Source organism: Antechinus flavipes, chromosome 4 (assembly GCF_016432865.1).
Source record: "Antechinus flavipes isolate AdamAnt ecotype Samford, QLD, Australia chromosome 4, AdamAnt_v2, whole genome shotgun sequence".
NCBI lineage: Eukaryota > Metazoa > Chordata > Mammalia > Dasyuromorphia > Dasyuridae > Antechinus > Antechinus flavipes.
Window position 1 is genome coordinate 479,268,681 of NC_067401.1, and position 25,811 is coordinate 479,294,491.

General features: G+C 52.7%; 1 protein-coding gene across 14 annotated transcripts in view; it reads right to left on the minus strand.

Annotated features, from left to right (window-relative positions):
- The window catches only part of MAST2 (microtubule associated serine/threonine kinase 2), a 134,583-nt gene that overhangs the window by 14,282 nt on the left and 94,490 nt on the right, over nt 1–25,811 (minus strand). For 10 of the 14 annotated variants that reach the window (XM_051999826.1, XM_051999825.1, XM_051999824.1 and 7 more), the window contains 10 exons: nt 22,719–22,810; nt 11,367–11,445; nt 10,847–10,867; nt 9,828–9,906; nt 7,082–7,236; nt 6,505–6,580; nt 4,403–4,612; nt 3,918–4,019; nt 2,700–2,832; nt 81–142 (listed from right to left, as the gene is read on the minus strand). In XM_051999826.1, coding sequence (XP_051855786.1) covers nt 81–142; nt 2,700–2,832; nt 3,918–4,019; nt 4,403–4,612; nt 6,505–6,580; nt 7,082–7,236; nt 9,828–9,906; nt 10,847–10,867; nt 11,367–11,445; nt 22,719–22,810 — 1,009 coding nt within the window. The remainder of the gene's footprint in view (nt 1–80; nt 143–2,699; nt 2,833–3,917; nt 4,020–4,402; nt 4,613–6,504; nt 6,581–7,081; nt 7,237–9,827; nt 9,907–10,846; nt 10,868–11,366; nt 11,446–22,718; nt 22,811–25,811) is intronic. The other 4 variants (XM_051999829.1, XM_051999828.1, XM_051999833.1 and 1 more) reach the window with 1 other exon arrangement.

The following is a 25,811-nucleotide window of genomic DNA, read 5'->3' on the forward strand; positions in this document are numbered from 1 at the left end:
CAGCCGGGAATAAGAGCCAGCTCCCTTAGCCCCCCGCCGCCCCCCGCCGGGCCAGGCCGGGATCACCCCGAGACCATTACCTCAACCGAGTCGTCGGTCTCAGGAGTGTCTGGACTGTCGTAGCTGTTCAGCTGGGCCATTTCTGGGGAGGGGGCACAGGCGGGAGTGAGAGGGTGGCTCACTCGCATCCACAGGGAAGCCGCCCCTAGAGCTAACCCGGGCCCTCCCCACCAGCAGCCAGCGGGAGAGCAGGCTGGACGGAGCCCTCGGCCTGGACCTGCTGCTGAGGTCACGGGGCCGGCGGCTCGAGTTTCCCTTCTCACATCCCAGAGAAGCAGAGTCGAGTCCCCAGACTTCCTGCCATCCTGACCGCCGTGGTCCCTCACTCAGTGGCCCGCTGTCACCAGGGGCCTGACCTCCTTGGGTGCAAACGGCCCCTTTTCTGCCTTCCCCTCATGGAAATCAGCTCCCTGCCTGCTGGTGGGGAGAGCTCAGGAGAACCTGAGTTCAAATCTGACCTCAGACCTAGCTGTGTGACCCTGGCAATTTACTTAAGCCCAATTGCCTCAAAAAAAAAAAAAAAAAAAAAAAGGAGAAGGGAAGAGAAAGAGGAAGAGGATGGAGGAAGAAGGAAGAGAAAGGAGAAGGAAATGCTCTTTAAAAAAGAAAGAAAGAAAGAGGACTCTTATGGGGGCCTCCCCTCCCTGCCCCAAGCATCCCCAAGCCAGCCAACCTCCCGAGGGCAGGACCAGAGCCCAGACACCAGGCCCGCCTGGGAGTGAGGCACAAAATCTGCAACTTCTGGCTGTCCTCAACCTCCAGACCACTTGCTCCCACTCTCTGGCCCCCGGCCCAGGAAAACTGAGGAAAGGGGGGAGGCTGCCTGGAACCATCAAGGGACATCAAAGGGAGGGGGCGCTCTCATCCCCTCAGAGTGGGCCTCAGAATCACCCATGTCCGGCCCGGCTTGCCCTCAGCTGCCCACATCTGTACTGGCCTGTGCAGCCCCGTCTCCTCCTTGATCGCAAGCCTTCAGACAACTTCCAGGCCATCCCTTGCAAAGAGCCGCCCTCTAGGCCTTCACCCCCTGGCCAGGGGCAGCCTCCACTCCCAAGCCCTCTCTTCCATCTTTAGGAGGCTCGCAGCCCTGGCTGCCTCTGCATCCAGGCCCAGACCCCCAGGGGGACATGTCCCCCCCCTTCTGTTTCAAGGATGACAGGGGCTTCCATACTAAAGGCTTATTAACTGTCCTGACACGTCCACGTCTCTAATACAGCCAGGCCTGCTGCCCCTCAGTTCCTCAATGAGCCGGGTCACCAGGGCCCCCTTCTCCTGTCCCTATTCCCACCTGGCCAAGTCCGGAGTTTGAGGAAGTCCAGGTATCCTCCCCATGTCCAGTGAAGGAAGTCCCTCCGCCCCAAGGTGCCCCGCTCTGCTGCCCAGCAGGCCTTCCATTCTTCTTCACCTGGCTCTCTCCCCCTCCCCTCCAGGAGATGACTACTATTCTCTGAGCACTCACATCCTCCCACCCCCCTGTCCTCTCTTGTCCTTTTCTCCCCGGCTCCCGGCACTGACCATCCTGTCTGCCCTTCTCTGACTGACCCTCCAAATAAGCCCCACAGACGCCCCTCCTGCCCAATCCGCCTACTCCTTCCCCACGGGGTCTCGCCCCCTTCAGCCTCCCGGGACCTTCCTAACTATAGTCAGGCTTGACCAGGCCTGACCTCACCCGTGAGTGGCTCCCTCTCCCTCCGAGATTAACCACCAAATCCGCCGCCTCCTAAGCCTTCTGTAAGCTGGTTTCTTTCTCCCTTCCAGCCTCCTCCCCCTTGGCTCTCCCCACTCAGCCGGCTGCCCCCCTAGTCCGGGCCCCTCTTGCTTGCAGTCTGGACCCCCTTGCCACCCACCCTTCCCACGATCACCCAAGGGGTGTCCTGGCACAGGGCCGGCTCATGGTCGGAAAGAGCCCAGTGGGAATCCTGCCTCAGACCCTCGCTAGCCGGGGGACCCAGGGCCTAGGTTTCCTCATCCATACATGGGGCTAACAGGAGCTCCCCCCTGACAAGGCTATGGCTTAAGAATCAGAGGAGAGCGCAGGTAAAGCACTATATGTCGACAATTTATGAAGTCACGGGTCAGACCCTGTCGTTGCCTTCCTGGTGAAGCTTCTGCGGCTCCCCCTGCCCTCCAGGACATATCGGCTCCCCCTGGGCAGGGGAGGCCGCCCCAGTTTGACCCCCCAGTCTTCCCTTCACTCCTAAATATTTTAGATTGTCTGCAGTTATTTCAATGGAATTTCTCCGCACCTCTTGCGGCGGGCCATGAAACGCTGACGGGTCGCGTGGCGCTGTTTTGTACCCGCAGCTCTGCTGAAGCTGTGAGCTGTGTCGGGGAGCTTTTAGGTGATTCTCTAGGCTTCCCCAATGATCACATTGCCCGCCACAGTCTTTCCTTCACCCGCTCGGCTACACTCAATCTGGACTTCTCGCTTTTTCCTAAGCTCAATAGGCTGCTTCCTATCTCCGCGCCTCTGCAGTGGCCGTGCCCCATGCCTGAGACGCGGCCCCTCCTCCTCCCTGCTCTGAAAGCCCCGATGGTCTTCGAGGTCCCAGTCGGGAATCCCCTCCTCCCAGAAGCCCATCACCCGGCGCCCTCGCCACCCGATTCCGTGGCCCCAGCCCCTCCGGGCGGGCACTGACCTTCCAGCGGATCCCGAGTGAGGCCCAGCTGGTTGATGATGTAGCGCGGGATGTCACATTTGATCCCCTGGCCCTCCTTCGCATGCCCTTCAGCAGCTTCCAGCAAATGGTAAAACTCCTCAGGGTCAAACTCCTGGAGGGCCGGGGCAGAGAATGAGAGCCGGCTCTTTGGGCCCGGGCCCCAAGGACATTTTGGGGCTCACCAGTCCCAGCCTCAAAACAGGAAAGAAAAGTAAGGCCCTCTAATGGAGGATCACAGGTCCTGGATGTCACATAGTGATGAATCAAAAGGACCGGGCCCGTGGCCAAAAATAGCATATCCAGCAAAATCCAGAATAATACTGAATTAAAAAAAAAAAGACATTCAACGAATGCTCAGATCTTAGGGTTTTGTTGCAAACAACCTGAACTCACCAGAAAATTTAACCCCAAAAATCCAACAATCAAATGCTAATTTCAAGGGACTCGATAAGAACAAACCATTTCTGTTTCATACGTGGAAATGTAAACCATATTTTAAGATTGACATTAGTAATTAGGGAGTCCAAAAGAAAGACTGGGAGGGAGCAGCTAGGGGGCGCAATGGATAGAGCCCTGGCCCTGAAGGAGGCCCTGAGTTCAAATCTGCCCTCAGACACTTAACACCTCCTGGCTATGTGACCCTGGGCAAGTCACTTAACCCCAATTGCCTCAGGGGGGGGAAAGGAAAGGAAAAGAAAGAATGACTGGGAGAGAGCTGAGGTGATGTGGCTCTAACAGGCAAAACTACGTAGGCAAAGGCAGAAACGGGGATTATGGTACAGGACACAGAGGACTCACACGGGGGCGGGGGGAGGAGGGGGAGGTTCTGCTACAGCAGACACCCTACTCACATCAGGAAGGGGTTATTAAACAGGGAACGATACGTACATGCCCAGGAGGGGACAGCGCCCCTCAAAATCTATGAAGAAATAAGGGGAAGGGAATAGGAAAAGGCGGCCTATAGAAGGGTGTGTAGACTAAGGGAAAGGGGAGAGGGAGAGGAGACAGGAGGGATCCGTGGGGCAAAGGGAGGTCATTAAGAGCAAGGCAAGCGGGCAGAAGAGTCTGCAGGGACAGGAAATGAGAATGCACGTGATGCAGGTGGATTATGTACTGTGCGTGTGCCCGCGTGTGCGTGGAGGGAGAGATGCGTGTGGGCCCCCCGGTGTGCGCCCCAGCCCCCCAGCAGCCCCTCACCAGACACTCCAGGAGCCGGGCCGGCCGGGCCACGATGATCATCAGCTTCTTCACCAGCTGGGTCACGAAGGCCACCTCCACGCTCTCTGACCGCTCATGGGCCTGTGGACACAGAGGCAGCTGGGCAGGCAGTCCCCAGGGAGGAGGCAGGCGGGGGGAGGCCGGCTTTTGCCTCCAGGCCACCACCACCACCACCAGAGCCCCTTCAGAGGGTTCTACCCACACCTCCCTTTCAGCTCCCAACAACCCTGGAGGTGAATGGGGCCATACCCACAGTTTGCAGGTCAGGGAACCGAGGCAGGCTGAAGCAACTTCCCAGTCACAGACAGGATCTGAACCTGCCCAGCCCCCACCCGGTGCTGCTGCTCTTTTGCAGGGGAGGCCACCGTGGTCAGCCCTGAACCTGCCTCCGCGCCTGCCGCCAGGGGAGCGGAGCCGGAGCCGCAGCTGCGAGGCTGCCCCCCCTCCCAGGCCGGGACACTCACGTCTTGCAGAAGCTTCTCCAAGTTCTCCTGAAGTTCATAGAAGTAGCGGGACGTGATGAGCCCATCACGGGACTTGTCCAGGCAGTCCCGGGCCAGCTCGATGACCTGATGGTGGATGAAGCTCAGGGCCCCGTCCGCCAAGGGCAGCACGCTCTCGGTGGCGTTCGAGGCTATGCACTCAGCCAGCCGCTCCTCCATCTGCGCTGTGGCCTGGGGGGCAGAGGGGACCCTCAGAAGCAATAGGGGGAGGACGTGGGGGCCCAGGACCCCCGGGGAGGCAGGACTGGCAGGAGACACCGAAGGGCCGATGGAGGAGGGGGTGGCGCCCGTCCCCGGCGTATCTGGACAGGGGAAGGGCCTCACGCCACCCCCCCCCCCCAGGCCCGGCCCATACAGCCCTCTCGGCGGGCTCACAAAGTGCTCGCTCCCTTCCAGACTTGGCTTATGGAGCCCCGTGACTCCCCCAGTGCCAGCTCTCTCCCGCCCAATCTCCCGTCAGTTTGCTGACTTCATGGGCTTCTCAGCTTAAACCCACGGTAAGACTTGGGGGAGCGCCTCTGCCCCCAGACGTGCGCTGGGTCTCCCCAGTCACGGTCAGTCCGTGAAGGGGAGAACTGCTTCCTTCTGCCTTGATGTTGGAGCGGGAGACGGCTGCCAGGGGCCGCTCCCCACATCTGCCCAGGCATCCCGGCATCCCCCTTTGCTCTGATTCACCCTGGACCCCCCACCAACCTCTTTGGGGAATGTCCCCCTGGGCCTCCTGAAATCAGCTTCCTGAGTCTTTCAAGATCCTCCAGGAAGTTTCTCAGGTGGGTCCCCCCAACTCACTTTTCCCCCTCAAATCTCTTCTGTGCTTGACACCTGCCTGGCCTGCAGGGGGCCCTCCTGGTCCTCCCTGATGCTAGCGCCTCCCTCTGAGAGACTGTCCTCCACTTCCCTGGCTCGTTACATTGCCTTGGTGCTGCCAGCCCTGGGCCCAGGGGCTGCTGCCTTAGAACCAGAGTGACCTAAAGTCAGCAGCCGCTGGGCCCGGGGAGGAGCAAGGCCCCGGAAGTCGTCTCAGGGCCCTTCCACGTACAGCTTTTCAGAGCCCCAGGTGGTAAATAAAACCACTGGCCCCAGTTCTAACACTTCTCTCCTCCAGGGTTTCTCCGGCTCTGAGCTGAGCACCTCCTTCCCGGGCGGCCGCCACACCGGCCCCTGGCTCATCCTGGACTTGCAGACCCTCTCCAGGCACCCTGTGGCCTACGTGTGCAGGGGCTGGACCACAGCCGCCGTGAGAAAGCCCTCCCAACCAGAGGGAGCCAGAGTGGGAGGGGAGAAGGGCCGGGGAGGCCTTCTGGGCATCCAGTCTGCGAACCAGGGAGCATCACCCTCAGCAGAGACCCCCTGCTTGGTGGCGGGGGGAGTTCTGGTCAGGTCAGGAGTGTGTGTGTGTTTTATATGGGAGACAGGGCCCACCTATGGGGCCCAGGCCCAGGCAATGGGGAGGCCGGAATCCCTTGGAGTCGTCCAGCTTGGAACCCAGAGCCAGACTTCTGGGAAACCGGGCTATGAACCATGTCATCCCCCTCCTGCCTCCCCTGCCCATCGGAGCTGCCCAGTCCGACCTCCCCCTACTCCTCATTGCTCCCCTCAGGCCCTCGCCAGCTTGGCCACCCCCTCTGCACACTCCAGCTTATCACTCCCTTTTGGAAACTGGGACAGTGCTCCCCTGGGGAGCAGTGCTCTTCCAAGCAGGGAACGGCCAGACAGGACCATCAGCCGCACTGCTCAGCACCTGCCCAGGACGGCCCAAGCCTCCCCGGCTCCGAGCCTTTCGTGCCGCCCTCCATCTCTGGCCTCCTCCTCACTTCTGCACCAAGCCCTTCCCAGCCCCGTAGGGATGGCCGGGGCCTTCCCTCTGACCCCACTGCCCCTTTCTCACTTTATAAGTGCCCTGCTTGCTTTGGGGTTTTGGCAACATGTGACTTAAGTGACTTGCCCAGGGTCACACGCCATGTCTGAGGCTGGATCTGAGCTCAGAGCCTCCTGCGTCCGGGTCAGCACCCGGCCCCCGGCACCCCTCGTTTGCCTTTGGGTCCCCCGCCTTGGCCCCTTACCTTGGGGAATCTTTCTTTGTACACATGATTCATCATTATTATTTCACTGTCAAAGGAGACTGGGGAGCGGCCAGGGCTGAAAGCAAAGGTGAAAGAACAGAGTTTGCTGCTGGGCTGCGGGCCACGCGGGCTGATGAGGCCGGGCAGCTCTGCCCTTCCCAGGCCACCCTCCGGAGGCGCTCAGCACACCCCGCCTCCTATCTCTGAAGATGGCAGCCTGTGGCCTGCGGGTGGCCCTCAGGCAGGCCCGGGCCCGGAGGCAGGTGCCCCCCTAACAGTCTGGCTCACAGTGGCCCAGAAGACCATGCACGTGAAAATGTGTGGGAGCAGGTGGGTGGATGTGCATCAGGGCATCGGGGGGACTCGCGGGTCCTCCGGGCACACGGGCCCCCCGGCGCCAGGGCCACATGATGGGACGCACTGGTCCCAGAGGCAGGACTGCCAGACCCAGCGAGGGGTCGGACCCCCAGAGGCCAGGCTCCGGCCTGACCATGGCCCACCACCCATTGGGGAGCCCACCCTGCAGGAGGAGGCAGGGCCCCGGCCCGAGCTCTGACCCGGCTGGACAGGGACCCACCTGAGGCTGCGCGAGCGGGGCCGCATGGCTGGCGACTGGCGGCCCTCCTCGTCCGGGACGCTCTCGCTGCTGAAATGCTTCGTCAGGAAGTGCAGCTCATCGGCCGTGGGCTGGAAGGGCAGCTGGTGCAGCTTCTCCTGGGAGGAGCAGGAGGACTGGGGAAGACAAGCAGAGGCAGGTCAGCGCAGCCTGGGGAAGAGCAAGCTTGTCTGGTTTGAGCCCCCCCAAACCCCACTCCTCTGCCAGGACCCCTGAGAAGCCATGTCAGGAAGTCCTTCTTGGGGGTGCTGCCGCCCCTGCACAGGAGTCCTTTTCCTGAGAGCCCTGAAAAGCAGACACTCACCCGGGCAGGGGACCCAAGGTGGGGGACGCCTGGAGCAGCTCCCCCCAGCGGGGCCCTCTGAGGAGGGGGAAGTGGAGCACAGGGGACTGAGGAGACAGGCACAAGAGTGGTTCTGGCTGCTCCCCAGCAGGACCTTCCTGGCTGCTGGCTCTCTGTGTCTGGCCAGGCCGGGGGCAGCCTTGAGGGGCGGCTGCGGTGCAGCACTCCCCCCCATTGCCTGCCCATCAGGAGTCACCCTGGGCAGCGTGCCCACTGCAGGGGATTTCCTTTAACTGCTGAGGGGACAGCTGTCGGGGGCGGGGAGGGGCAGAGGGTGGGGAGTGGGTGATCGAGGCCGCCTGGGACAGATCTGGCAGCAGCAACGGAGCCCAGTGGAAAGAGGAGGTATTTTTATCCTGGGAGCAAAGGGAGCTTTGACCGCTGCCCGCTGACTCAGGGATCCATGACAGGTAACGCCAGCACTGCCCCGAGGCGGGGTCTGCCTGGCCCCCTGCAGCCCGTCCTCCTCCCCCCCGCCCTCACCCCTGCTCCAGCACTGGTTGGCCCTTTCCTCTTCCTGAGGGAGAACCGGGTTAGCCCGGCCCCTGCGAGCTGGGCATCCAGCACACCTGATCCAAGCGCTCAAGCCTCGCTCTAGTCTGGGGCCGGGGGGCTGCCTCTCCCCGGAGGCCCAGCTCCCACCGCCCCCTGGGCCCAGCTCCCCGGGGATGCCAGCCCTGCTGCTCGGGCTGTGGCTCACACAGCCTCCCGGGGCAGCCTCGGAGCCGGACTAGCCGGGCCTCTCTGGTGTCCCGCGGAGTCCTTCGTTCCTTCTATCGGGAGCTCTCCTCTGCACCCAAGGTTTCGTTCCTCCTTCCTCTAGGTCGGCTCCCTCGGGAGGCGGCAGCTCCCGGGCCCCAACGGGCCACGCCGCTTCCAACAAGAGCTAGAGACGCTCTGGCGACCTCCCACCCCAAGGCCACCGGTCACAGACCCGAGCCCGTGGTCAGCTGCACCCGAACCCCAGCAGCCCAGAAAGCAGCCTCTGCACGGCTGATGGGCACCATGGGCACCGAGGCGGGCGAGAAGCTCCAGGAGACCGACCCAACGGCTCCCAGCGGGCGTCACCCATCTGTCGGGCAGTCTCAGGGGCTCCAGGCCTGGGCCGCCTCCTGGGCCGTTGCTTCCGGGGCTGCGGCCACGCTCTTACATTACTTCTGGGAGACCGTGTCCCCCGTGGGACCGGCGGCTTCCTGCTTCCTCCTCCCCTCTGGCCTGGGAGAGGGGCCGGCCACTTTCCCTTCCCGTTAGGTTTTCAATCTTGGCTCTGAGGAGTCTAATTTCTGATCTAAATTCCCTTCTTTCAAGAGCCCGCTTTCTATCCCGGAGCATCCTGGGCTTGCTGTCCCCTAAGTCTGCCCTTCAGCAGCTGAGCCCGGCTCATCTCTCGCCCAACGTTTCGGTGCTTCCCCTCCTGCCTCGGTGACCCTCTCGGAGAGCTTCTCTGGGGGGGCCTTTTTCCAGCGGAGCGGCTTCCTCGGCCTCCGCCCGGCCCCGAGCGTGGGCCCCTTCGGCCTCCCTCCCTACACGGTGCGTCGCCCTCTTTCTCTCCCAATCCGGCCTTGGCACCCAAGGAGCCGAGTCCCTCTCCACGCAGACGCTGCCGGTGCAGCTCTCGTCCCTCTGCTGCCTCCTGCGTCCGCAGCTGCCCTTGGTCGCCTCCCGCCGGACGCCGCTCGTCTGCCTTAGATTCGGTGCGTCCGGGCTCCTCCTTCCTCCCGAGCCGTCCCCCTTCCCCACCAGGCCTCGGTGCCCCCCCTGCCCCTCGGGGCCCATCAGGAGCAACTCCTGTGACCGCTCGCAGCCCCAGATGCTCGAACCCTCTCCCGGATACTTCCGGCTGCCCCCCCGGGCTCAGGCTTGTCTCTCTCGTGCCCATCCCTTTCCTTTCCTAACCATCGAGTCTGACCAGGCCCCTGTGGGAAGTGCCGGCCCTCACGCCCACCCTGGGCAGCAGGCGCTTCAGTACCCCCCGTACAGATGCAGGATCACCCAGCCAGGGTTTGCTTAGGATGAATTTGATCGAGTCCCCCTGCCTGGGGCCCGCCGCCTTCCCAAGCTCCCCGCGGCGCTGGCGCCCCCGTTTGTGGGCCCGAGCCTTTCCCAGCGGGCTCTTCCCACTCCCGCTCACTGAGTGCCACAAGGGCGCCCTGGCTCCCCCCGCCCATGCACGGGCCGCCCTTCCTCGGTCCAGCCTCCGCTGCCCAGCCACGTCCCAGGCCCTGAGGGAGGGGCCCGCGCCACGCTCAGCCCCAAGCGCGCCTCTGCCCAGGAGAGAAAAGAACGAGGCGGAGAGAGGGCGGGAGTCACGGCACAGCCCCGGCGGAGAGGGCTGCGGAGACGCGCGGGGGCCTGGGGACTTACGGAGACGGTGGAGCTAGGGGTGTTGGTTCCATAACCAGAGGAAGGAAGAGAGGCCAAGGACCAGCGCCGTCCATCCGTCCTGCGATAGAGACACGTTAGTGAGACACCGTCGCCTGCCAGCGCCCCCTGCGCCTGCCTCTGCCCACCAGGGCCCAGGCCATGGGGGCCCTGGGCCCGGGCACGTGTGACCCCACAGACTCAAAGACTGGCATCTCCTAGCAGGATGCCATGCCCAGCGCTGGGATGCCCATGGGCAATGCCCAGGAAGGCAAAGGCACACCGTTCCCCACCGAGGGTCTGCCCTCCCCCATTCATGCCTGGGCCAAGAGGCCGACCAGGGCCACAGCAAGGGCAGCCAGGGGGCCATGAGTCAGCTGGGCCCAGAGGGCTGTGACTCACTGGGCAGACCCTCGTGTAGCCCCTTCCCTCCCCCACGCCGGAGCCTCCATCAGTGAGGAGGAGGCTGGAGCAGAGGGCAGGCCGCCCCGCCGGCCCCCACCGGGCCCCCTCCCTCCGTGCTGACAGCGGCATCCTCGGGGTTTCAGCGAAGGTACAAGCCTAGGGGAGGCCCGAGCACTCGGCGACGCCCCCCACCCCCACCCCCGGCGCCAGGATCCACCACACGGCTGCTCCTGGAGCAGGCACCAAACCCTCGGGCCCCACGGCCATCCGCCATGCCCAGGCCCAACACCCAGCGCCCGCCTGCCAGACAAGGCCCCTACCGAGGGGAGTCCGCCCTGAGGAGGCTCATCTAAGGGGGCCAGGAGGGTCACGGCAGAAAGGGCCCCCGGCAACAACACCGAGGCCCGCTTCTGGGCCCTGGGAAGGCCTCGCCCCCACTCGAGGTTACCCGGAGCTGGCCCCAACCTTAGCAGCAGCTGCCCCAAGGCCCCCCCTTGCTGGGGAGGGAAGACGAGGGCCCCCCCTGCTGGCAGACCCAGCACCGCCTTGGCCATGGGGGGTGGGGCGGACGGGGTGACCCCCCATCCCTGCTGCTTGTCCCCCAATGCCCCAGTTACCTGTCTGCTCTGTGTCCATGGCTGCAGGGGAGAGATTGGACAGAGGAATGAGAACCAAGGCAAACTAGGGTTCTGCGGGCGGCCGGGTCCCCACCCCGGGGCGCACCCCTGCCCCGGGCCCGATGCCCAGGGGGAGACGGGGGGCGGAAGCCCAGAGCAGCTGATAGGCTCATTCACTCAAGATTTAAAGAGCCGGGAGGCGGGGCTCAGGGACCGCGGTCGGGGTTCTGAGAGGGTGGAACAAGGAGGTGGGGGGGCCTCCGGGGCACAGGGGACCAGCGGACACGCCCAGGGATGGGGCTGGCAACCAGAGCGGCTGGGAGGCCCCTGGAGAGGGCGCCCCACGGGCTCAGGGCCTCCCCGGTCCAAACTGGGCCCATCAGCTCTGCCCTGGCCTGAGGGAGAGGAGGCAGGGGCTGGCTGAGCAGGGCCGACTGGCGCTAGCTGGGACCACCCTGTCGGGCGGAGCACCAACAGAGCCTAGCCCCAGAGCACCCTCCTCCCAAGCGGGCCAGCTTACCTGCGGGCAGGAACGAAGGAAAAGTGCGGGGCTGGAGCATTGGGAGAGAAATTCCGGGGGCTGTCCAGGGGACTACCGCCTGTGGGAAGGAGAGAAAAGCGCGCTCAGCTCGGGGGCTGGGGGCTGGCTGGAGCCCCTCCCCGTCGCCGCCCCCCAGGCCCAACCTCACCCCAGCTGGGAAAGGCCTGGGGAGTCCCGGCCTGCATGGCCCCACGCCCACCCCCAGGGCCAGTGGGTGAGGGGATCTCCAGGCCCTCAGGGAGGGAGTCACCTGGTCCAGCCAGAGCTACAGAGGCAGCCCAGGATCATCGTTCAGGGCGAGCCAAAGACAGCTCTGGCTCCCGCACCAGACCCTAGAATGGGGACGGGGAGGGGGTGTACTGGGGGCTGTGGTGAGCTGGGGGGGAGGGGCAGGGAGAGAAGGGAAAAGGCTGAGATGGGGGGGGGACCGAGGGAACCCCTAGCTGAGAAGCAAGAGGGAGTGGATCGACAGCCAGTGCTCCCTCAGGGCGGCTGGCTAGAAACAACATGGCGGCTGCTTCTGGCCCTCCACCTGCAGTCTTGTGGTAGAAACCCCCCCACTAATGCAGAATCATATGCCACAGAAAGAGTCCTGATGCTGGAGTCAGAGGACCTGAGTTCAAATCTTGCCTCAGATGATTACCCATGTCACCTTGGGGCAAGCTTCTGTCTAAGGCAAGGTCTTAGCTCACGTGACCTTGAGGATGCCTTCCAAGCTGACACTGACTAGTTCGCCCCCCAGAGACAAGAGGCGCTGGGGAGCGTGTCCTTGGGGCCGGGCCCCCTCCCCAGCTGCTTCGAGCAGCTCACCTAGCCACGTGACACCTTGAGCGAACCTTCCCAGCGGCCCCTCAGCCTCCACTCACAGACAACCGGACCCTTGGGCCGGGGTCTCCCCTCGCTGGGTCCCTCCAGGGCTGAGCCGAGCAAAGCAAACCTCCCTTGGCCACGACACCGCCTGCCCCAGCGCCGCCCCCCCAGGTCCTCTCTAGGGATCCACCTCAGCCCGACACACCTGCTCCCGGCCCGGCCCCGTCTCAGCATCTCAGAGGCAGAGCGTACCTCCAGGAGGGCAAAGAACAGGGAGAGCCGTGAGCCGTGCCCGCTGGCACTGAGACAGGCGGGCAGCACCGGGATGCCAGGAAGGGCCGGCGGGGGCCAACAAGAATCCGGCCTGGTCCTTTCACTGCCCAGAGGAAGATCCTGGGGCCCCATCCCCCGGAGCCATGGGGCAGCACCCAGAGGGAGAGGGAGCGGTCCCACCCTGCCCAGACCTGACTCTTTCTGCCCCCTCCTGGTGAAGGGGAAGGAAGCTTCACAAACATTGACGACCCGGTCTCCCAGCTTCTCCCTGCTCAAGGCCTCCAGGCTCCAGCCCTTGCTGGGTCCCCACCCTCTCCCTGACCTTCCTCACCCCCCTTGGCTTTTCTCCTCCCTCTAAGGGGGCAGCTGGTGGTCCAGCGGACAGAGAGCTGGGTGAGCAAGACCTGAGTGCAAATCCAGCCCCCTCTTCCAGCTGGGTGACCTCTGCCTCCTAGGGACTCATAACTGTGTCCACCCCCCGGGGCTGTGGTAAACACAATGTTCCTGAATCGCTGTAAATACTCCCCCTCCATCATCGCTCTGGCTCCCTAGCACCCTAGGCTGAATTCCCTTCCCAACAAGTCAACAAGCATTTATTAAGCACCTCGTCTAGTGGGGCAGACACGGAGCAGAGAGAATGGACAGCTGGAGATAACGACAAAGGCAGGACGGCTGGGGACAGAGCTGCCCAGGTCCCAGCCCTGTCCAGGGTGGAAGGACAGCCTTTCTTGCCCACCGCAGGCCAGTCTGCTCTGCTGAGCAACCTCCCCCCCACCTCCCCCTTTTCCAACCAGGCTGTCCTTCCCCTCTGCCTCTTGGTGGCTGACTCAAGTCTCTGCTACCCAGGACAACTCCTCAGCCCCCCGCCCCCAGCTAGTTCTGGTCTGCCCCCCCCCAGAATTGAAACTCTCTGAGGAGGGGGAGGAGCTCTCAGTTTCTAGCCCACCCAGGGGGAGCCTGACATACAGCAGGAACATTCATGCGATCGTCCTTCGACGGACAAACTTCCTTGAGGCTTCCCCCTGGTTGCCCTCTCTCCATCCCGATGGCCAACAACGCTGTCACAATCTCGGGGCCTGGGCTAACCTGGGGTTGGGAGGACCTGGGAGGACCGGAGCCCTCCCAGTTTCTGGCCAGTTCTTTCCAGAAACAAAAGCTCTCCTGCACTAGGCCTAAGTTTATCCGGCCTGCTGGACAAGTCTGACCCTGAAATGGTGCAAAGAGAGGCAGGGGCTCTGCTTCAAATCCTGCGGGCCCCACTTCAGTCCATGGGCCCGTCCCCCCAGCACTGAGACTGGGCTCAGGAAACGGGCCCAGACTGAAGCTGCTCCTCAGCCAGCCCTCCCACTGCCAAGGCTGCAGCCCCCTCCCCAGGGGACTATGGGAGACACTCCCCTCCCCTAGGCTTATGTCCCTGAAGCCGACCTCTCCCTACACTCCCCTTCAGAGACCCAACAGCACACGGATGGGCAGTGTGGAGGAGGGAGAGCCAGGAAAAGTCAGGCAGGTACCTGGGACACGCTGGCTCCGGATGCCCCGGGACTCCCCTGCTGGACATACTGGCCAGTTGTCTCTAGGCCTCCTACCAAGGCAAAGGCAGGACGACTGGGGACAGAGCTGCCCAGGGCCCAGGAACCCAAGGACAGCCAGACCACACCCAGAAGCTTTCTGGGAACAAGGTCCAACTGCAGACTAGGAAGTCACAGACTGTTCCCTCCAAGTGAAGGGACACAAGGCCAGGCAAAGTGGGTGGGTGTGGATATGGGGGGCCTGTCCTAGGGCACTGAGACCCCAGAGAAGGGGTCTGTGGGTCAAGGACACCCTCCAAACCAGCCACACCCTCCGGGTCATCCCCCAGGACCCGCCTATTACCTCACCCTGCGAGGGCTCCACCTCTCCGATCTCTCTTCTGGGCTTCCTTGCCCCCTGTCTCATGCCCTCTCGCAGGAATACCTACATCAGACGCCTGACTGCCATCCCTGACAACAGCCCTCACCCAGCAGACCGGGCATCGAGGTCATTTCCCTCTTCAAACTTCCACGGGGCAAATCCCAGGGCAGGGCCAAGGCAGGGCATTAAGGAAGCTCTCAGCCCAGTTCTCCCTTCAAGCAGCTCCCCCACTCACAGACCACAGTCACGAGAGCAGGGTCCCAGCCTGGGTAAGACCAGGAGAGCAGTGACGTCACCTGAGAAGCCCTGAAAACTTCCAGAACCCCAGAACTAGCTCTGAAAATGAGAGCAAGGCCTGGAGCATAGGACAGCGCCCTTCCCCACTGCCACCCCAGGAACAAAGCCCAGCTTTAACATGAGGGATCAAAGTCAAGAAATAGGCTGGGAAAAGGAACACATAAACAAACAAAAAAGAACCCGGCCATAAAAAGCTACTATGGTGACAGGGTGGTGACAAAACAGCTACAAGCAAAGGCTCAAAGAAAGAAAGCAGACTTGGACACAAGCCCAATAAGAATTCCTTGAAAAGCACAAAAAATGACTCCCCAAATCACAGAAAAACAAAGTAGAAGAAAAATTGGGTAAAGAAAAGAGAGCAAGGGAAGAGAATTATAAAAAGAGGGCAGTTTAATAATTAATTAATAGGACTAGCTAGGTGACACAGTAGATAGAGCATCAGCCCTGGAGCCAGAAGAACGAGTTCAAATTTGGTTTTAGACATTTACTAGATGTGTGACCCTGGACAAGTCACTTCGATTATCTCCAAAAAAAGAAAAGAAAAAGGCAATAGTTTGGCAAAAGAGGTACAAAAATTGACAATTAAAACAATTCCTTAAATATGAACAATTTTCAGATGAAAAAATTAAAACCATCTCTAGTCATATGAATAGGTGCCTTAAATCACTACTGATCAGAGAAATGCAAATCAAGACAACGCTGAGATATCACTACACACCTACCAGATTGGCTAAGACGACAGGAAAAGATAATGTGGAATGTTGGAGAGAATGTGGGAAAACAGGGACACTGATGCATTGTTGGTGGAGTTGTGAACTGATCCAACTATTCTGGAGAGTAATTTGGAACTATGCTCAAAAAGTTATCAAACTGTGCATACTCTTTGATCCAGCAGTGTTTCTACTGGGCTTATACCCCAAAGAGGTACTAAAGAAGGGAAAGGGACCTACATGTGCCAAAATGTTTGTGGCGGCCCTGTTTGTAGTGACAAGGAACTGGAAACTGAATGGATGCCCATCAACTGGAGAATGGTTGGATAAATTGTGATAAATGAATGTTATGGAATATTATTGTTCTGTAAGAAACAATCAGCAGACACCCAGAGAAAGAACAGTAGGAAATGAGTGTGGACCACAACATAACATTTCCACTCTTTCTGTTATTGTCTGCTTGCATTTTTGTTTTTTTCTTCTCAGGTTATTTATAATCTTCTTTCTAAATCCGATCTTTCCTGTGCAACAAGATAACTGTATAAATATGTATACATATGTTGGATTTAACATATACTTTAACATGTATTGCTCTACCTGCCATCTAGGGGAGGGGGTGGGAGGAAAGAGGGGAAAAGTTGGAACAGAAGGTTTTGCAATTTTCAATGTTGAAAAATTACCCATGCATGTGTTATACCCATGCAGAAAAAGCTACAATAAAAAAGGAAGAAAAAAAAAAAAAAGAAACAATCAGCAGGATGATTTCAGAAAGGCCTGGAGAGATTTACATGAACTGATGCTAAGTGAAATGAGCAGAACCAGGAGATCATTGTATAACACAACATCAATATTATACAATGATCAATTCTGATGGACATGGCACTTCAAAAATGAGATGATACAGATCAGTTTCTTATTTGATCAGATTTTTCTTGTGCAGCATGATAATTGTGGAAATATGTATAGAAGAACTGCACGTGTTTTAACATATATTGGATTACTTGTCATCTAGGGGAGGGGATGGGGAAAGGGAGAGACAAATTTTAGAATACAAGATTTTCTAAGGGTGACTATTGAAAATTATTCATGTATATATTTTGAAAATAAAAAGCTTTAATTAAAAAATAATTCCTTAAAAAGCAAGATCGGACAAACGAGAAAAGGGAATATAACAATTCACTGAAGAAAAGAATGCCTTAAAAACTAGAATAGGGCAAAGGGAAATTAATCATTCCATGAGACATCAAGAAACAACAAAACAAAGCACAAGAATAAAAAATAGAAGAAAATGTCTCATCAGAAAAAATAACTAATCAGGAAAATAGATTGAGGAGACAATTTAAGAATTATTGAACTATCTAAAAACCATGATCAAAAGAAAGAGCATAGACACCATATTTCAAAAAAAACTGTAAAGGAAACAGCCCTGTATATCAATCCAAAAGGTAAAATGGAAAACAAAAGAGTCTACTGACCACCATCTGGAAGAGATTCCAAAATGAAAAGTCCCACAAAAACTGGAAAAGTCCATAATATATGGAATTATAAATCCCAGAGCTCCCATGTTAAAAATACTCCAGGCAGCCAGAAATTCAAATATCACAAAGCCAGTCGGAATCATGCAATATTTAGCAGTTACCACATTAAAGAAGCAGAGTATTTCGGATATAATACTCCAGAAGGCAAAAAGAGCTAAGATTACAACCAAGAATAAGCTCCCTAGCAAAACTGACATAATCCTTCAGGAGGAAAAATAAGTTATTTAATGAAATAGAGGATTTTTGAGCATTCCTGAGAAAAAGACCATAGTTGAATAGAAAATTTGGCTTTCAAATACAAGACCCAAGAAAAGCTTAAAAAGGTAAACATGAAAGAGAAATCATAAGGCACTCTACAAAGTTGAATTGTTTACATTTCTGTATGGGGAAATGAGACATGTTACTCCAAAGAATTTTATCATCATTAGGGCAGTTAGAATAATTCTACATAAAGATTGCGTGATAGTAACTTGCATATATTAGGATAATTTTTTTTAAAAGTCAGATGAGTGAGAAAAAGGGATGCAATGGGAAAGGGGGAAAGGGAGAAGAAAAATAGAGCAAATTATCTCCCATAAAAGAGGCACACAAGGAAGAGCATTCACACTGAAGGGGAGGACAGTTAACACTTGAATCTCACTCTCATCTAAATTAATTCAAGTAGGGAAAATACACATACATACATATATACTCAATTGGGCACAGAAATCTATATTATACAACACTGAAGTAGGAAGGGAAGGGGATAAAAGAAATAGGTATGATAAAAGGAAGGCAGTGATTAGAAGCAAAATAGGAACAGGATAAAAAGAGAGAGAAATATAAATGAAAGAAAACAGAATTGAGGGAAATGCATTTAGTAACCATAACTGTAAATGGGATGAATTCATCCACAAAACCAAATCAGATAGCAGAATGGATTAGAAACCAATAGCCAAAATATGTTGTTTACAAGAATTACACCTGAAACACAGAGACATACATAGAGTTAAAAATAAAGAGATTGGATTTGGAACAGAAAGTTTTGCAAGGATCAATGTTGAAAAATTACCCACGCATATGTTCTGTAAATAAAAAGCTTTAATTAATAAAAAGATAAACTAAAATAAAAAATAAAAATAAGAGACTGGAAAAGGATCTATTATGCTTCGGCTGAAGTAAAAAGAAAAAGGCAGAAGTAGAAATCACAGTTTCAGATAGAATAAAAGCAAAAATAGACCTAATTAAAAAAGAGAAGCAGGGAAAACTACATCTTGCTAAGAAGCATCATAGACAATAAAGGAGTGCCAATATAAAACATATATGTACCAAATAGCATAGTACCCAAACTCTTAAAGGATAAATTAAATGAATTACAGGAGGAAAAAGACAATAAAACTATACAAACAATAGACCTCAACTTTGCCTTTTTAAAAGCTAGCAAATCTAACTAAAAAACAAATGAGAATCAAGTTCAGAAGAAAAGTAGAATCTTAGAAAAGTTAGATATCAACAGGCAGTTTTCAGAAGCAATTAAAGCTTTTATTTATGTAAAAATTTACTAAATCACTACTGATTAGAGAAATGCAAAATACAACTCTGAAGCACCACCTCACATCCGTGTGACTGATTAACATGACAGAAACGCCAATGACAAATACTGGAAAGGATGAGGAAAAATTGGAAGACAATGCACTGTTGATAGTCATGAACTAGTCCAACTATTCTGAAGAGCAATTTGGAAATTTACAGCCAAAGAGTTATAAAAAAACTGTGTATATTCTTTGACATCAATACCGCTACTAGGTCTGTATCCCAAAGAGATTAAAGAAAAGGGAAAAGGACCTATTTGTACAAAAATATTTAAAGCACTTCCCATGGTGTAAGAATTGACAGTTAAGGGGATGCCATCAATTAGGAAATGGCTGAACAAATAGAAGTGGGTTGGAAAGACTTGACAAGGACAATGGTTTCAGAAACACTTGGTAAGTCTTATGTGAACTGATGCAAAATGAAATGAGCAGAACCAGGAGGATGTGGTACACAGTAACATCAGTATTATAATGATCAACTGTGAAAAACTTAAGATACTCTGATGAAGACAATGATTGAAGACAGTGCCAAAGGACCCATGAAGAAAACGTTCTTCACTTCCACAGAGAACCGGAAAACTCTGAGTGCAGATTGAAATATACTTTTTTCACTCTTTTTCTTGCTTGTTTGTGTTTTCACTTCTGCAAGATAGCTAATATGGAAATGTATTTTGCATGATTTCACTGTATAATCTATATCAGATTGCTTACCTTCTAGTGGGAGAGGTGGGAATTTGAAAATCAACATTTTTAAAATGAATGGTTAAAAAAATTAAATTCAATTGGAAAACATATAATGAAATAAATATACTAAAAAATAAAACCATTTTCAAGAGCTGACTCCAGTAGCTCAGAGCCCCAGTCCCAGAATACCAGGTGGCCAAGAGTCAGTGCCACATTTGGACATCTGAGCACCTCAGGGCTTCAGCAAGCCTCAGGTCCGTCCTCTCCCATCCTACCAAGTATCAGACCTCGGGCTGTAAATGTGGCAATCCCCACTGGACTTTAAGCTTTTTACACCAAAGACACTAAACAGAAGTTTGAAATGTCAGTCACCGACTCTGGGGGGACGGGCCTTCGGGGGGGCATATACAGTCCTCTGAGTCTCCAGCTCCTCCCTGTAATTCTCTCCTATACCTCACACATGCTCAATTTCTTTCAACCTGCGGCTCCGGCTCCTTGCGCCTCCTGGTCACCCCCCACCTTGGATATCCTCCCGTGTCCCCTCCTGCGCCTCAGAGCCCAACACAGGGAGCAGGAAGCCATCGGCTACAGCCATCAGTGGCGGGGCAGCCTTACAAGCTCTCCCATGTGAATGAGCAGACTCATACTTGGAGAAAGCATGAAACTTGCGTGAAAGGGGCAGCCTGGGGCAGCCCGGACACAGCCAACATCTGTGGCCAATCACGGCAGCTCAAAAAAGGGGGGGACTCCCCAAAAGAAGTAAGACATGGAACATTTTCTCAAAAATCTTCCCTCCTCGAAAGAAATTTGTGACCAAAGATGAACTAGAGACCATTACTGATCACAAAATAGAAAATTTTGATTACATCAAATTAAAAAGCCTTTGTACAAATAAAACTAATGCAAACAAGATTAGAAGGGAAGCAACAAACTGGGAAAACATCTTCACAGTTAAATCTTCTGATAAAGGCCTCATTTCCAAAATATATAGAGAACTGACTCAAATTTATAAGAAATGAAGCCATTCTCCAATTGATAAGTGGTCAAAGGATATGAACAGACAATTTTCAGAGGATGAAATTGAAACTATTACCACTCATATGAAAAAGTGTTCTAAATCATTATTGATCAGAGAAATGCTAATTAAGACAACTCTGAGATACCACTACACACCTGTCAGATTGGCTAAGATGACAGGAAAAAATAATGATCAATGTTGGAAGGGATGCGGGAAAACTGGGACACTAATGCATTGTTGGTGGAGTTATGAACGGATCCAGCCATTCTGGAGAGCAATCTAGAATTATGCCCCAAAAGTTATCAAATTGTGCAAACCCTTTGATCCAGCAGTGTTTCTATTGGACTTATATCCCAAAGAAATACTAAAGAAGGGAAAGGGACCTGTATGTGCCAAAATGTCTGTGGCAGCCCTGTTTGTAGTGGCTAGAAACTGGAAAATGAATGGATGCCCATCAATTGGAGAATGGCTGGGTAAATTGTGGTATATGAATGTTATGGAATATTATTGCTCTGTAAGGAACGACCAGCAGGATGAATACAGAGAGGCTTGGAGAGACCTACATGGACTGATGCTAAGTGAGATGAGCAGAACCAGGAGATCATTATACACTTCGACAACGATATTGTATGAGGATGTATTCTGATGGAAGTGGATTTCTCTGACAAAGAGACTTAACTGAGTTTCATTGGAGAAATGATGGACAGAAACAGCTACACCCAAAGAAGGAATACTGGGAAATGAATGTGAACTATTTGCATTTTTGATTTTCTTCCCGAGTTATTTTTACCTTCTGAATCCAATTCTCCCTGTGCAACAAGAGAACTGTTCGGTTCTGCAAATATGTATTGTATCTAGGATATACTGCAACATGTTTAGCATATATAGGACTGCTTGCCATCCTGGGGGGGGGGGGAGGGGGAGGGAGGGAGGGGAAAAAACGAAACATAAGTGATTGCAAGGGATAATGTCGTGTAGAAATTATCCTGGCATGGATTCTGTCAATGCGAAGTTATTATTAAATAAAATAAAATTTATTAAAAAAAAAAAAAAAAAGAAGGGAAGCAACAAACTGGGAAAACATCTTCACAGTTAAAGCTTCTGATAAAGGCCTCATTTCCAAAATATATAGAGAACTGACTCAAATTTATAAGAAATGAAGCCATTCTCCAATTGATAAGTGGTCAAAGGATATGAACAGACAATTTTCAGAGGATGAAATTGAAACTATTACCACTCATATGAAAAAGTGTTCTAAATCATTATTGATCAGAGAAATGCTAATTAAGACAACTCTGAGATACCACTACACACCTGTCAGACTGGCTAAGATGACAGGAAAAAATAATGATGAATGTTGGAAGGGATGCGGGAAAACTGGGACACTAATGCATTGTTGGTGGAGTTATGAATGGATCCAGCCATTCTGGAGAGCAATCTGGAATTATGCCCAAAAAGTTATCAAATTGTGCAAACCCTTTGATCCAGCAGTGTTTCTATTGGACTTATATCCCAAAGAAATACTAAAGAAGGGAAAGGGACCTGTATGTGCCAAAATGTCTGTAGCAGCCCTGTTTGTAGTGGCTAGGAACTGGATACTGAATGGATGCCCATTGGAGAATGGCTGGGTAAATTGTGGTATATGAATGTTATGGAATATTATTGTTCTGTAAGGAATGACCAGCAGGATGAACACAGAGAGGACTGGCGAGACTTACATGAACTGATGCTGATTGAAATGAGCAGAACCAGGAGATCATTATATACTTCAACAACGATACTGTATGAGGATGTATTCTGATGGAAGTGGATTTCTTTGACAAAGAGACCTAACTGAGTTTCAGTTGATAAATGGCAGACAGAAGCAGCTACACCCAAAGAAAGAACACTGGGAAACGAATGTGAACTATCTGCATTTTTGTTTTTCTTCCCGGGTTATTTCTACCTTCTGAATCCAATTCTCCCTGTTCAACAAGAGAACTGTTCGGTTCTGCAAACATATATTGTATCTAGGACATACTGCAACATATCCAACATATATAGGACTGCTTGTCTTCTAGGGGAGGGGCTGGAGGGAGGGAGGGGAAAAATCGGAACAGAAACGAGTGCAAGGGATAATATTGTAAAAAAATTACCCTGGCATGGATTCTGTCAATATAATTATTATTAAATAAAAATTAAAAAAAAAAATCTTCCCTCCTCTTGGCCCAGAGGCAGGGGCTGCGGAGGCAGACCATCACGTTCACTGGGGCAGTGAGTAATTTGGATGTCACTAAAGGGAATCCAGCGTGGAGCTGGAGTTGGGAGGGGAGAGCACATCCCCTCAATGGTATGATGTCTTTTTTTTAAAGTAAAACAGGGCTTTCCTGTGCACATTCATGGTGTTGAAACCCATGCCTGGGGAGCTCGGGTCACAATCTTACCCCTCAATGGCTTTAGCCTTGTGAGGGGAGCTAAAAGCAAAAGCAGCGTCCACCTGTCAGCATTCTTCTTGGCCTCGGAGGACCCCCCCCATCCCCTCTTCACTCAGAGCAGCTTACCTGGGTGGCCATGGAGTGGTGAGTGGGGCCGGGGCAGGGTTGGGGAGGTGCTGGATGGAACAATCAGGCTCTTTCGGTTGCTCGTCCTACAACTGCAGAAAAAAAAAGAAGAATGTGAATAAGGCTGCTCAGAGCCTGAGAGGGAAGTCAAGACTGCAGAGACCCCAGTCCGCTCCCCCACAAACACTCCATCCGGCACTCCTGTCCCACGTGACAACAATGAAGGCAGCAATGTGCAGGCTAAAAGGAAGGGAGAGCAGAAACAACTGGTGAAAAACCAAGGAGATGTGGGGCAGAACAGGGGTCCTTCTGGTACAACCCGAAAATGCCTGAAGAAAGACCCCAACAGGGGATTTAAACCTTATGAAGTGCAGACCCTCCAGGCTCATGCCATAGAAACACCAAGTGGGATTCCCGGGGTGAGCTGGGTTTGTCTGGGGTCTCCACAGGAACCGCAGGCACTTTCACCTTCTGGACTGTATGCAGAGTCCCAGGTCTGAGTCTGATCGGGAATGCCAGCTGGGCTAGTTGTGAGCCATGGTCCTGGGCCAGGGGGACCAGCACCATCCACATCCCTGTGGAGGCAGCAGGGATTTGTAGCAGGGGGGAGCTCTCAGTTTGGGGTTCCAGGTCAGAGGGGTCAGCTGAAGAGAAACTAGACGCACCCCTCACACACACCAGGATTAAAAGTGCTTGCATCATTACTTCTCATTAATAAAACAAAACAAACAAAAAAGAATCAGCAAAGGAAAACCATAGACACTTACTATGGGAAGACAGGGATTCATCTTCAGAAGAGGGCAGTGAAGTAAAAAATGCTTCTTCTACCCCAAAGAGTAACATCAGAGAACTCAAAAAAGAATTTAAAAACTAAATGAGAGAAACTAAAAACTAAAAAAAAAAAAAAAAAAATCCAAGAAAAACAAGAAGATAATGAAAAAGAAAGTTAATCAACTAGCAAAAAGAGATAGTTCCAAAGATGGGAAAAACTCTTTGAAAATTAGAACTAGGCAAGGGGAAGCCAGTGAGGCTATGAGAGACCAAGAAATAAAAAGAGAGATTATTAAAAATGAAAAAAAATTTTAAAAAAAGAATGAGGAAATAGAACCAAATATGAACCGTCTTATAAGAAAAATAACAGAAGAATTGCAGATATTTAACCTTTATTGGATTACCTGCTATTTAGGGGAGGGAAATGAGGGAAATCAGGAAGGAGAAAAATTTGCAACACAAGGTTTTGCGAGGGTGAATGTTGAAAACTATCTTTGCATGTATTTCAGAAATAAAAAACTATTATTAAAAAAAGAAAAGAAAAGAAAAACAATAGATCTGGAGAACAGATCAAGAAGAGAAAGTATAAGAATAATTGGACTACATGAAAGTTGTGACCAAAAAAAGAACCTTGCCATAAGTATGCAAGAAATAATCCAAGAAAATTATCCTTGAATGATAGAACATGAGGGGAAAGTAGAAACAGAAAAAAAATCCACTGATCATCACCTCAAAGAGATTCTTTGTGGAAAACACAGAGGAATATTATTACCAACTTTCAAAACCCCCAGATCAAAGAGAAAATCTTGCAAGAAACAAGGAAAAAACAATTCAAATATGCCGGAGCTACAATTAGAATTGTACAGGACTTATCAGCAGCCACCATAAAAGACCACAGGTCCTGGAATCGTATCTACCAACAATCAAAAGAACTAGGCCTGTGGCCAAAAATATCATATCTATAATATTGAATGGGGGAAAAAAAGGATATTCAATGAAGTTGCAGACTTTCAGAACTTTCTTTCAATCAAATCAAAAAACTTTAACATATAAGAGCCAGTATCAAAGAGCAATTTCAAAAAAAAAACTTAACATGGATAAATTGTTTATGTTTTTTACATGGAAATGTATAGCATGTGTTTTAAGCAATTGGACAGCTCATAAGAGATATTGGGGAAGAGTAAAGTAAAAATAGTAATTATGTTATAAAATGAGATGCAGAGGAATAACAGACACAGAGGGATGAGAAGGATTTGTAGTTCTGAAAACCTACTCACATTAGGAATAGGTTAAACAGGCAATACTACACACACACACACACACACACACACACACACACACACACACACATCATGAAGGGTATGGCACGCTCCAAAATAAATAAACAAGGGGGGAGGGATAGGCAGAGGGGGAAGTAAAGGAGGGGGGAAGAAGACAAGGGAGAGATCCATGGGTGGGGGAAGATTAATAGCCAGGTAAATTAAGGAGTAGAATTAAAGGAAAGAGTAATCAGTGATAGGAAAGATATATGTGTGCATGTGTATGTATATATCCATATATGTATACATAAATAAATCCTTACTTAACCACAGCCTTTTTGGGGATGGGGGTGGGGGTGAGGGATGAAAGGGGAAAAAAGTAAAAAATATATGCAGCAGAGAACAAAAGAACCACCTACAAATTCTTCTTCTATTATATATCCTTTCTTGAACTGGTAATTGAACTGGTTACATATTTTGAACCTCTCCGTGTTCTGTTGGGCACATGAAAATGTTCTGTTTTGTCTTGTTTTGTTTTCATTTTCTATTTTTCTTTTTTTGTGTCTTTTTTAATAGAATTTTTTTTTAAGGGAAGGGCTTGAGTCCAATGTCACAGAAAAGTCAGCTTATGCTCCAGAACTCAAATCCAGATCAGAGCCCCAAGTTTGGTGTTTTCTCCCCCACAATGTTGCCAACAGGACAGTGTCATTAAGCCAACAGGACAAAGCTAACCAAGCAGGCTCCTAATGATCAAAAACAGGAAAAGGGAACACGCACCAACTCTGCCAATCACCATTTCCTACAGATGTGTAACTGATGCAATACACCCAGAGCACCCACCTGTCTCCTTGCCAGCTGCGGACACCAGTTACCAACCTCTCTGGTGGTCACCGCCCCCAAATCACTGACCCAAGACAGAGGCAAAGGATCTGCACATGCAGAAATATTCACAAAAGCTCTGTCTGCGGTACCAAGACTGGCAAGTAAGGGAGCAGCTATCAACAGGGGAATGGATAAGCAAACCGTGGTATATGGGTGTGATAGAGTGAAGAAAGAGACGGTT